The following is a 12,589-nucleotide window of genomic DNA, read 5'->3' as shown; positions in this document are numbered from 1 at the left end:
GTGAGTGTGTAGTGTGTAGTGTGAGTGAGAGAGTGTGTAGTGTGAGTGTGTAGTGTGAGGTGTGAGTGAGAGAGTGCGTAGTGTGTAGTGTGAGGTGTGAGTGAGAGAGTGTGTAGTGTGAGTGTGTAGTGTGTATGAGTGTGTAGTGTGAGTGAGAGAGTGTGTAGTGTGAGTGTGTAGTATGAGTGTGTAGTGTGAGTGTGTAGTATGAGTGTGTAGTGTGAGGTGTGAGTGAGAGAGTGTGTGGTGTGAGTGGGAGAGTGTTTAGTGTGAGGTGTGAGTGAGAGAGTGTGTGGTGTGAGTGAGAGAGTGTGTAGTGTGTATGAGTGTGTAGTGTGAGTGAGAGAGTGTGTGGTGTGAGTGAGAGAGTGTGTGGTGTGAGTGAGAGAGTGTGTAGTGTGAGTGAGAGAGTGTGTGGTGTGAGTGAGAGAGTGTGTGGTGTGAGTGAGAGAGTGTGTAGTGTGAGTGAGAGAGTGTGTGGTGTGAGTGAGAGAGTGTGTGGTGTGAGTGAGAGAGTGTGTAGTGTGAGTGTGAGTGAGAGAGTGTGTAGTGTGTATTGTGAGGTGTGAGTGAGAGAGTGTGTAGTGTGAGGTGTGAGTGAGAGAGTGTGTGGTGTGAGTGAGAGAGTGTGTAGTGTGTAGTGTGTAGTGTGAGGTGTGAGTGAGAGAGTGTGTGGTGTGAGTGAGAGAGTGTGTAGTGTGGAGTGTGAGTGTGAGTGAGAGAGTGTGTGGTGTGAGTGAGAGAGTGTGTAGTGTGAGTGAGAGAGAGTGTGGTGTGAGTGAGAGAGTGTGTAGTGTGTAGTCTGAGTGAGAGAGTGTGCCGTGTTTATCTCCAGACCTGGACGTCTTGGATGGACATAACGGAGCAGGGGAAGTTGACTGAAGAGTTGACCTTGACGATGACCGTGTCCACTCCTTCAGGAAACACATATTTAAAAAACTGCAGAGGAACACAGGACAGACAGACGGCTTATGGACGGTTGCCATGGGAAGAGGATGACAAACAGATTTCATACATAAGCCAACAGTTCTGATTTCTGAGCCTTAACCATCTCTCCTGTGAAGCTATACAGGTTATAGAGAGAAACCATAGAATGATCAAGACTCTCACTACAGCCTGACATTCATCTCTCTCCACTTTAATGTTTATGCTGAGTCATCTTATAGAATCCACTAACAGTCCAAATAACTTCTAGATTTAAACACACACACATTCACAAACATATATACATACATACATATACCCACCTGTGTACATACAAACATACACACATGCACGCACACACACACACACACACATATACACACCCACCATGTTAAAATGGACTCACTTTACCTTATTAATTTGAGAACTTTGCAGACAGAAATCAGGGGCCTTGAGGCATTAGGCTGTGTAAATGTCATTGTACAGTAGCTTGGCTTCATCTGCTCTGTCATATCAGTTTAAAATAACAGCTGGCATATAGCCCTACTGTCTTTCCTGTGTAGCCTGTTGCATAAGGGCTGTGTGTGTGTGTGTGTGTGTGTGTGTGTGTGTGTGTCCATACTCACCTGAGGTTGGGATGGAGTGGCACTGAAGCTGAATTTCTTGTTTGTCCTATGGAAAAAGGAAATTGAATTCCAACCCTCACAATCACACAATGGTTATGACTACCTCCCTAAAGGACTGTTGTTGCTATATTAATGACATAAACAAATATCAGAGATAAAGTTCTAAAAACATAGAGTGACTGGTGGTGATTTTGGAATTGTTGCTTTAGAACTGTTGGTGATGTCATATAGAATGTTACTGTCTTAACATTAGCCAAGTTCTTGAATAGAATTAGAATACCATGGGGATTCTACACTAACAGCAAATTGAGCTGATGTCAATGTTTGGTACGGTTAGAGCATCTGAAGAGTGTCTATTCAGTTCAGGCTGACAATTAATGTCTTTATGTGAAACTTTTCCATGGTTAAGCCTGTTTTTAACTGACAGGAGAAAAAACTTCACTCTCTATTTCAGAGTCTATCAGGCTATTACATTCACAAACTCCAGAATATAGTGTAATTCAGTACAATCTGTGTTGTAATCTCAGCTTCAACGGGTGCCGTTGGTGTGAAAATTCAGTCTGCCCTAGAATACCAAGCACAGCAGTCAAGCGGAGTGTTTGAGAGACAGACAGACAGACAGACACTCACTGTAGGGTGAAGCTGTCCACCCGACTGACTCTGAGCTGGTAGCTAATGCCAGCGTTGGACAGAGTGGACGCGTCCACGTAGAAAAACTGAGTTTCTGATGGCACTTGAGTCGGGGGCTGACACAGAGTACGAGCTGCTTCTGTATACTGATACTTTCTCCAAGACCTGAGAGAGAGAAAGAGATGGAGAGAGAGAGAGGGAGAAAGAGAGAGAGAGAGAGAGAAGGGGGAACAAAGACGAGACAGACAGAGAGAAATAGAAAGGGAGAGGGGGTAATAGGTAGAAGGAGAGAGAGAGAGAGAGAGAGAGAGAGAGAGAGAGAAAATGGATGGATGAGCACACACACATGGGTTCTGTTCTGCATGAATCTGGAAAGAACTTCAAACTGTAACAGGCAAAGAAATACATGTGACTAGGGATGTGCCGATCCGATCTCAAAGATCGGTATCGGTGCCGATCGAGGCATTTTTAACTGATCGGTATGGAGCACGACCTTAAGTCTGATCCTTTGCTTTGCGTCAGCTGTCACAGGTGTCGTAAGGACAGCATTATTTCTGGCAGGGCGTGGCTAATTTGTCTGCAGTGTGGAAATATTTTCAATTGGGAAATGAAAGCAGTCCAGCAGCCACTTAATGTTTGTAATGCGAGCATTTCGCAAGGCGGTAGGAGCTGTTTTCAACAGGCTACTACTGCTCTGATACGGCACCTAAAAAGTACACTCAACGGAATACAGTGAGTTCACTCAGTTAACTCAGACAAAGGCTGCTCTGAAGCAACACACTGGAGGACATACATTTAAAAGGAGAGAGAAATTTCCTCGAGACAGCGAGAAGGCCAAAAAGATCACCAAGAGGGTAACTGAATTAATCGCTTGGATGACCATCCCATTGCCGTGGTAGCGAATACAGAGGTGCTTTCATATTCGGCAAACTGGGGCGAGCGTTACAGGCGAATGGGTTTTCTTTTCATTTTTAAATCTGAATGTTTTTTAGGTCAGCGTACTCCGACGACATTAATCCTCAAGGCTACTAACAACAACCAAGGTATCAAGGTATCAAAATTGAAACACCTAATGCTTTAGCTGTATGTGATGTATGTGAGCTAGCCTAAACTATCGACCACAGAGAGCAATACAGTTGCTTAACTAACGCTAAGGATTGATAACGATAGCATACAAAAAAGAGGCTTTCAGAAGAAGTATCAACGAAACTGACAGTTGATTTTAATACCTTTAATGTACTTGAAATGTGCACTGTGCAACTGTATTATCTAGGAATATACAAGTATCGGATCGGGATTCGGTATCGGCAGATGCTCCATATTAAATGACTCAGATCGGGATCGGGGGCAAAAAAACTTGATCGGGACATCCCTACATGTGACAGACAAAACTCTCACAGCATGACCTGCCCACAAACTTCCATCCATGATATTTTAAAAACAACACTATCTAATTATACTGCAAAACTTTGCTTTGCTAAGAAGAAGCAAGTACTTCTGGTTATGGCGGCTTGCTGAGTGAGCGTGTGTTAACCTGCTCTGCCACTCTGACAGTTAAATCCTCTCTAAAACTCGTATTTGGGACTGCTGTATACCCAGTTACATTAGAAGAACCAAGAGTAATGACTCTGAAACAAAGAAAAGCAAGCCATGGTCCCAATAAAACGCTTCAGTCTGAACTGTCAAACTTTGCATCACCAAGTGCCAACTCCAAGTCTACTGCTAGCGCAAAAGCTATGGATACTGACAAAACAGCTAAGGCTAGCATAGCACCTGAGGATACAAGGCTGGACAAGGTCAAGCCTATGTCTACCAAGGAGTTGAGTGCCATATCAGAAACCACCCTGGCAGCTATCAACAATATGAAATCTGAGTTTTCCACCAGATCGCTCCCATTCATTGAGGACTCTCTTGCGAGCGCCCTCTAGGGGAGTTGCAGCCAATTTCGGTACAACAGCATTAGTAGGAAGTGGACAGGCTCAATGCAAAGGGGCTCTGGCTTTTCGAAAAGCAGTAGTCACAATGCATTTACTACTCCATAGACAGAATACAGAAAAAAGAAGCGGATGCCAACGCCGTTGGTAAAACAGGTAACAAAAAGGTAACAGCTGTTTTAGGTCAAATAAAAGTGAAAGACTTATCACTTCATTACTGAATAACCAAGGAGAAACCATTGCAGACCCAACTGAAACAAATGAAACGTCAGGAAATTTTATGAAGAGCTTTGTAGCTCAGAGGTAACTCTTGACAAATTAGAATTAAACGATTTCTTCGACAGAATTCATATACCCATTCTACCAGAAGTGCTCAGGCCTGATTTAGAGAGAGACATAACTTTTGAGGAAATACCTACATCAACTGATGGTATGAAAGTAAGAAAAACGCCAGGGCCCGACAGTCTACTCATTGAAATCTATTAAAAGTTTAAAACAGATTGCGGACATCACTTTCAGAAATGTTTAAAGAATCCTTGCATAGTGGAGCCCTGCCACTCTCCCTAAGAGGCGCCTTGATTACTTTGCTCCCTAAAGCTGGTAAACCAAATAACAAATAAGATTAAAACTGGTAAACCAAATAACAAATGCAAGAATCTGAGGCCAATTAGTCTTCTAAATGCAGATGGTGTAAGAGTGCTGTGTAAGATTTTAGCGAGAAGGGTTGAGGGGATAATACCAAAGATAATTGGAAAAGATCAGAATGGTTTTATTCAGGGCAGACAGGGCCTCCATGATGTCAGAAGGCTTCTCAATATACTCCATAACCAAAAGGGGGCGCCAGACACTGCTTTACTGTCACTGGATGCTGAAAAAGCCTTTGACAGAGTGGAGTAGCCCTACCTATTTGAAATTCTTGCGCCAATGAGGGAATTTCTGCATATGATTCGACTGCTCTATACGGAGCCATACGCACAAATACTGACTAATGATAGCACCTCAAAAACTATCAAGGCAAAACAAGTATGTAGACAATGATTTACCATGGCAATTGAACCACTAGAAATTGCAATAAGAACCCATAATAACATCTCAGGAATACCCATAGGACAGCAGGAGCACTGTCTGGCTTTATATGCAGATGATGTCATTATCTTTCTCAAAGATATGGGTAAATCTATCCCTGTTGGATCAGATTAAGACAACTGGTAAAATGTCAGGCTATAAGATACAAATCTCAAACCTCAGTTATGTTATTAAACCATGCAGAAAGGAAAAACCCACCCGAAGAAGCTGCTCAATTCAAAAGTTGTTGATTGTTTCACATGCTTAGGCATTCAAATTGTAAAATGTCTTGTGAATATTGTAGTTACTAACCACAGACCAGTGGTGCATGAAATCTCAAATTCAGTTGAAAGATGGACATCTATACTAATGTAATTAATAGGGAAAATAAAAATTTTCTCAAAATGAATGTACTTCCTAAGCTGTTGTATTTGTTTCAAAATTTACCATTGCTGCCACTGAGTAATTTATTCTCTCATCTAAAGAGACTTTCATCAGATTTTTATGGAACAATAGACACCCCAGGTTGCGACTGTCACTGTTGTACTTATCCTATGATAGAGGGGGGCTTAGATGCCCCAGTCTGCTCTGGTATTATTGGACAGCACAGTTGAGAACGCTGATGTTCTCTTTTACAGGGGAGGATGTCCCCTTATGGAGGGAGATGGAAGGCCACCTACTGAGTCTACTTCTTCCCGTTTATCTGTACTATTGTTAAAAAGCCTAAAAAGAACATGAAAAATGCCATTGTTAGAAATATGATTGGCGTGTGGCACCAAGTCAAAAAGCATATGGGGGAAACTGCCTCTCTCTCACTCTTTAGTCCAATATGATTTTATGAAATGATTTTTCCCCCCCAGGAAAATCTGATGGGGGTCTTAAAACTTGGGTTGCAAAGGACTACAAAAATAGGAGATTTACACAATTCTGACTGTGAACATCTGATGTCATTTGAAGAAGTAACTAATAAATATAGCATATCCTGCAGTCAATTCTTCAAAAACTTGCAATTGAGAAACTTCATCAGAACACAACAAAATCAGGGACTATCTACCCCCCCCCCCCCCACCCCTGGTCCTTAATAGAAAAGGTAATGCTTATGGACTGTTTGGGGATAATCTGTTTTAGCATAATCTCCAAGATATACGACCTTCAAGTAGGCGAGTCCCCAGAGTCATCCGTAAAGAGGCTAGAGGCATGGAGAGAGGCCCTACATGAAGACATCACCATCAAAGATTGGAAGAGGGCACGTACCAAAGCACCATCACAAACAATTAATGCACGCCTTAATTTACCGCAGTATAACTGGCTGATGCCAATGTATATAACCCCAGAAAAGCTTAATAAATACAATAGTGCTATACCTGATATATGTATCAAGTGCGAAAAGGAAACTGCTGTCTTTCTACTGTCTTTGGCAAAAAAAAGTCTTGCGAAGCAGTGAGAGCGTATCCAGGACACATTATACATACAAATACCCCTAGACCCAAAGGTTTTCATCCTGGGCTTATATCCAGCTAGTCATAATATTAGAAGGAGACAACACGTTTTGTTTTTTTTTCAGGAATAGGTGTATTATTGGCCAAAAGAGTTATTTGCTCTATCAGGGAAAAAGGATCTGTAGGCTGAGTGTGGGTGAAAGAATTTCTGAATTATCTACGCCTTTAGAAAAAATCAAATATGCTTTCAGGGGTCATCATTCACTCCTTCACACTTTATCTGGGGTCCCTTCCTATGTTATCTAAAGAGGACAGACCTAGCCCATTTGATGGAAGTACATGGGGATGTATAAGTAACACTCTACAATGTCCAAATCTGTCAAAGGCTTTTTATATTCAACATTTGTACATTGATGTAAGATGAACAACCCTAACACAATCCTCAATCAAAAGGAAAAAAAACTATATATAAAATATAAATATAACATTTTTATTTCATACATTAATATACACACACACACACACACACACACATATATATATATATGGGGAAGAAACTCTCAGTCCACACCTTGTCAGCACTACAGATCCACTTCTCTCCAAAGTTTATCAAAGAGCTACTTAATATAAACCTAGATTTATCACCCTCTCTCTTATGAATGGGAACTGGGTGAGAAACTGGGCTTGTGTTTTATTGCTGTTTAAATATGGGCTATTATATGGCTGTTTAAAATATATGTCCAGTGGTTGTTCTGAATATGGCCAGAATTCTGGAATATTAACAGTCATATTGGCTGTCAAAAAAAAAAGTCTAACATAAACCCAGGGATGTATAAAATATATAGGTTTTCCTCTATGCGTTAGCAGGTCATTAAAAGTTAAACCAGAATGACATCTAATGGGATGGGGGAGGGGGGGGGGGGGCTAGTGATTGCCTTTAATACGACAGTTAGACTATTCTCTGGCTAAGTTTAACCATTGCGGAAATGAACCTGGGGGGGGGGGGGGGGGGGGCATATTAGCCTAACAGATCGATCACATTTTACGATATTGAATTGGACAAATTTTAAAAAGCAATGAATCGATAAAGCAATATTTTTGCACATCCCTACAGTCCATATGCAATGCTTTCTATCAGTCATCTGCCCCTCTGCATTATAGACTGCTGCAGTGCAATCTCTTCCTCACAACAGCCTGCTCACTGAATCACGTCTGGTATAATCACACAGAGCAGCCGTGACATTATAGACTATGCCTGCTAAGCTGATGGCTATCTGAATGTATCACTGTTATATCAATACCAGGGTCTTCTGTAGAGTTACTGGGGACCGGGGGGGTCGACTGAAGTTGCTGGGTAACCAGTTTACTCACGGGCCATGGAAAATGAGAGGAACCTGGAAAGAAAGAACGGCCTGTTTCTGCCTAACGACAAAGAGGATTGGACTGTCATTGGATCCATTGGATTGAACTGGACCCTCAGAAAGAAGCTCCACTGACACCCTGATCGCTCCCGTCTGACAGAGAGAGAGAGAGAGAAAAAGGATTAAATTTATGTTTAGCCTGTATTTATCAGTATTGTTTTGTAAAATGAAGCACTTTTGTAAACTACAATAGGGTCGTGCAGTGTGCAGAGTATAACAAACTGAAATGTGCATGTTCATTGAGCAAGTTACTGGAAATATGAGTGTTATTGACACTGGCACTTTCCTTACCTTGTTTCTCGAAACTGTATGGTTGAATGCATAGATGGTTTGGCTTTTGCTGGTAACCGTGTCGTTGTAGGTCACATCGAACTGGGCCTCTTTCTGTACCACTTGATTCTTCGAAACAGCCGTCTCAGAATTAACCGAATGGGTTGCAAGTAACCGCATCATAAACAGGGTAACCCATATCGGTTTGAAACCTGACGACAAGAGGCCCAGATTTTGTCGACATTTCCAACAACGTGGCATTTTTGCTCCAACAAAAATTGGGTCGTTGACAAAGGCACCGAAACAGCTTTTCTGTGACGATTTTCCACGTAAAGTCGATGATGGCACCACAGTTAGTTGGTAGGACCACAGCTTCTTCTGCTGATGAGTACAGTAACCTCTTTATATACTGTGTGTGCCCGTCTCACTTCCCCATAAAAATTGCTGTTTCCCACGTAGGCATCATTTACGCAGACATCCCACCCTTCAAAAACTCATTTCAGGGAGGTATCTATATATATGGATGATTCTTCAACTATGGTAATTTCTGTATCCCTGGAAGAAATAAGAAAAACAACAACAAAAATTAACTCTGACATTAATTTTTCTATATAATAAGAGGTCTTTTATGTATACTTTTTTACTATAATGCCTTTGTCCCTAAGATGGACTTTGGACCCTTCAACCCTGCTTTATTTTGAATTTAACATTGGAATAATGTTGAGTTCACATACGAATTACACATTAATGTCTATTTTAATTAAATATATTAGGCGTTGTAATATTTCCTCACATTTTCTTAAGAACCCCTGCCCCTTGGGTTCACTGTCATTTCCACCACACTGTACAAAATAGAATTCTGGGATCATTGTTTTGGGGTTTCTATACCTGGTAACCATAGCAGCAGCCACTCAACAAGGGAGCACATGGCTGGAGAAAAGAGTGACCTCCATGGGGGGTATTAAAAAGAGGAAAAATCAAGATAAATATGAGTTAAATTGAGAATACGTTGATTGGGTGCCATTTCCTAACGGCTCATGTTTCATATGAATGTAAAAACACGTGGACCAATTTCATTTAATACTGTGTATTTTGTGTACATTTAATGCTAACTCTAAAACTGACATTATCAGACTAAGATATCATGAGACAGGAAATGATGATTTTCCTCTTAATACTACAGTGAAATATATATTATTTAACAAAATCATCACAGCCACTATCAGGATGTGTTTCTATGCAATGGAGAAATAAGTCATGGCAATGGGTTTTTGTAAAAAAAAAAAAAAAAGTTAAATGCTAAAATGTTCCTGACCAAAATGAACCATAGTTGAAGAATTACCCATATAAGTTGGTAGTCTCGATGCTAACAGCTAAATGTTAATGCAAATGTCGGTTCTATTTCTTTTGCAGACTTTCCTTGTACTGTAACGTGGCTTGCTTGGCAGATTTGAGCTTTTTACCGCAAGTCTCAACCTCACAGCAGTCTGTGTCAATGAGTTTGTTCATTTTGTGAGACATTAGATTCACAAATGATTTGTGAGACAGCTGACTTCGGAATTCTGTCCTAATGTGACGCACCATGCTGAATGCCCTTTCTACATCGTCAATTTGGCAGCACCAAAAGAAGCTTCATCAACTGGCAGAGCTCTTTGAATCTCAACTGCCGTGTGCTCACAGATTTTACTTTGGACAGCTTCCCCCAGAACTCATCAACTGACAGACTTTTGTAGTTTGGCAGCAGTCCTTCAAAGTCAGTTGAAACATAATCCAGGACTTCCAAGTGGAGCGGCTCACCGGCATCTGCCCCCCGATCACATTTGGCAACCCCTTTGCCAAAGTCAAAATCACCTCATCTTGGCTCTCTCTCTATTGACCACAGACAGATTTGGTCTCTCATTTGTGGAAAATATTTAAGTATTAACACTGCCTTAACATACACTGCAGTCAAGACGGCGGAATCTCTTGCCATCTTCCGCAGGAAACTGAAAACCCACCTCTTTAGAACCCACCTGACCCCCATTGCCTAACCTCCCTTTCCTAAAAAAAAAAAAAACTTTGTCTTGTATCTGTGTTTGTCAAAGTATTCCAGGGGCGCAATACGAAGGGGCAAATTGACGCTCAGTCTTATTGTGATCTCTGCGCATGAGGTATTAGAAATCCGACTGATGCACTGATTGTAAGTCGCTTTGGCAAAAGGCTTCTGCCAAATAACTAAATTGTAAATTGTAAATTGTACACTCTGCCTCATCAAGTCTTAAGCTGGAATAGAAAGTGTCATTTTAGGTTGAACAGTGAAAAATAACAAAGAGGAAGTCAATCGAGAATGCGATGGTTGGTTGTGTGCGGGAATGTGCCTGCAAGCCCAAAAGAAGATCTTTTGTAACCTCTATATAATCAAGAGTGTCGGTCACTGCTTGAACTGTCTGTAACCTTGAGTGAAAGTATCTTAGATCAGACAAGTGAAACTGTCAAAGGGATGTCAGGCCGTCACCATCTGTCACAGTCTAAATTTGTGTCTGTATTACAGATAAAATCACATGCCAGACAAAGGGAAGTTGTGAGGGAGTATTTCAGGCTAACTCAGCAGTTCTCCTTCGGGAACTTGTTGTGCTGAAGTTTGGGGACTGGACGGACTGGTCCTGCTCCCACATCGCGCCAGCTCTAAACTTGTTTGCGCCACTGTATAAATACTCTGCCCCTTTCTGTGTTCGGAGGGACTGTGCTCACAATTGACTAGAGGGAACTCTCCTATGATTATGCTTTTGGAATAAAGGTAAATGATTCATCACATCTTAAGTTTGTTCTCTCTGAGACTTAGCAACTCTCCATAAGGAGACCACAGATTTCCCTTACACATTGGGAACTTCGGGAACTCCAAGATTTTTTGAAAGCTCCTGACATAGATTGCACTGGCATCTATTCAAGAACTGCTTTGTCTTGTAAGGGGGGGGGGGTCTCTTGTGTTTCCTCACTTAGCAACTGCCTCATTGCCAGCCACCCAATAAAAAGCTCTTCATCTGTGAATTTCAGGGTTTCTCACAGGGTTGCAATACCTTTGGCTCAATAAATCTGCTTACTATGTCATGCAGGAGTTCTTCCATGGTCTCATCCAACTTGAAGGGGATAGGTGCCTTGTTTTGAAAAATCAAACTGAATTTGTCAAAACATTGTATGACATAATGGAGAGAGCATGTGTATATTTTCATTTTGGTTTCTTGCAGCCCGTTCTGAATATGAGATGCCTTCCGATTTTCACCCTTTGACTTAAAATATGAAATAAAGGCTGGCCATTTGTGGAACAGATGGTCCAAACTTTTTCCCTGAAGAAAGTCAGCACGTCGGACAATGCTTTTGTACTCTCTGCTGGGCAACGTTGCAGAACTCTTGAAACTGTTTTAGGTCTTCTCCTCCTTTGGAACTTTTCTCGAAGTAGTAACAGATGTCAATGAGCAGTTCTTCAGGTGACATTGAGAGCTCTTTAACAGCAGTTTTTGCAGGGAGACTGGCGGAACTTCCGGGAGAGGTGGGATCTCTTATGTAGCCACCACTTTTTGTCATGGCCCATTTCGTACCCACCACTTTTTGAAAGCCTTTAAGCCTTGAACTTAATAATGAATGAAATTACGTTGGTCCGTATCATGTCATTAATAAAGACTTGTCAAGTAACGAGAGCCGTTGCGTTCCAGTGTACCTTATTGAGGGCCAAGCAGCGAAGCTGTGAAGGTACCCATTGTGTTTCCTCCTATTTACCATCTTCTCCCTCTGGCTGGGGTGTCTATGGCAGCCCATAGTGCCGTATGGCGAAAAGTTGTGAAATTTGGCACACTGACTGGGGACAGTCCCCTAATTCTTTTCACTAAGTTTCATGTCTGTGCCTCGAGCCCTCTAGCGTCACCAATGGGTCAAAGTTGGAGGTGCGTTTACACACGTAACTTTTCAACCATATGTCCAATTTTCAATCTGTTGATTTATTGATTTATGTATTCATCCATTAATTTCCCTCTCTGTCAATACATTAGTACCTGTGTGTATCAGATTTGGCACAGAAAGACAAGAGGGTCCTAAGTGAAAAATATCAGAATCTGCTTTGTGATCGGTCCTGGTGTATTGAACGTGAATAAAAGAGAACAGAATTGCTGTGTGAATGCATCTGTTCTGAATCTGAATCAGTTTGTATTGTGTTTTTCAGTTCCTTTAATAACATTCCAAGTAACCTTGGTTATGTGATGCTGAGTCTGCTCTTCCTCCTCATCGTGTTGAAGAAGGACATCGTGCAC

The 12,589-nt window shown here is 41.5% G+C and overlaps 1 protein-coding gene across 1 annotated transcript in view; it reads right to left on the bottom strand.

Annotated features, from left to right (window-relative positions):
• Nucleotides 1-11,870, bottom strand: part of LOC115814053 (SID1 transmembrane family member 2-like) — a 30,290-nt gene extending 18,420 nt beyond the window's left edge. The window contains exons 1-6 of the mRNA XM_030776774.1: nt 11,670-11,870; nt 8,331-8,438; nt 7,990-8,132; nt 2,181-2,345; nt 1,551-1,596; nt 838-939 (exon numbers count right to left, since the gene is read on the bottom strand). Coding sequence (XP_030632634.1) covers nt 838-939; nt 1,551-1,596; nt 2,181-2,345; nt 7,990-8,132; nt 8,331-8,438; nt 11,670-11,870 — 765 coding nt within the window. The remainder of the gene's footprint in view (nt 1-837; nt 940-1,550; nt 1,597-2,180; nt 2,346-7,989; nt 8,133-8,330; nt 8,439-11,669) is intronic.
• Between the last annotated feature and the right edge of the window lie 719 nt (nt 11,871-12,589).

This window comes from Chanos chanos, chromosome 6, assembly GCF_902362185.1.
Source record: "Chanos chanos chromosome 6, fChaCha1.1, whole genome shotgun sequence".
In the NCBI taxonomy this organism is placed as follows: Eukaryota; Metazoa; Chordata; class Actinopteri; order Gonorynchiformes; family Chanidae; genus Chanos; species Chanos chanos.
Note: the sequence above shows the minus strand (reverse complement) of the source record. Positions and strands in the feature narration are given on the sequence as shown.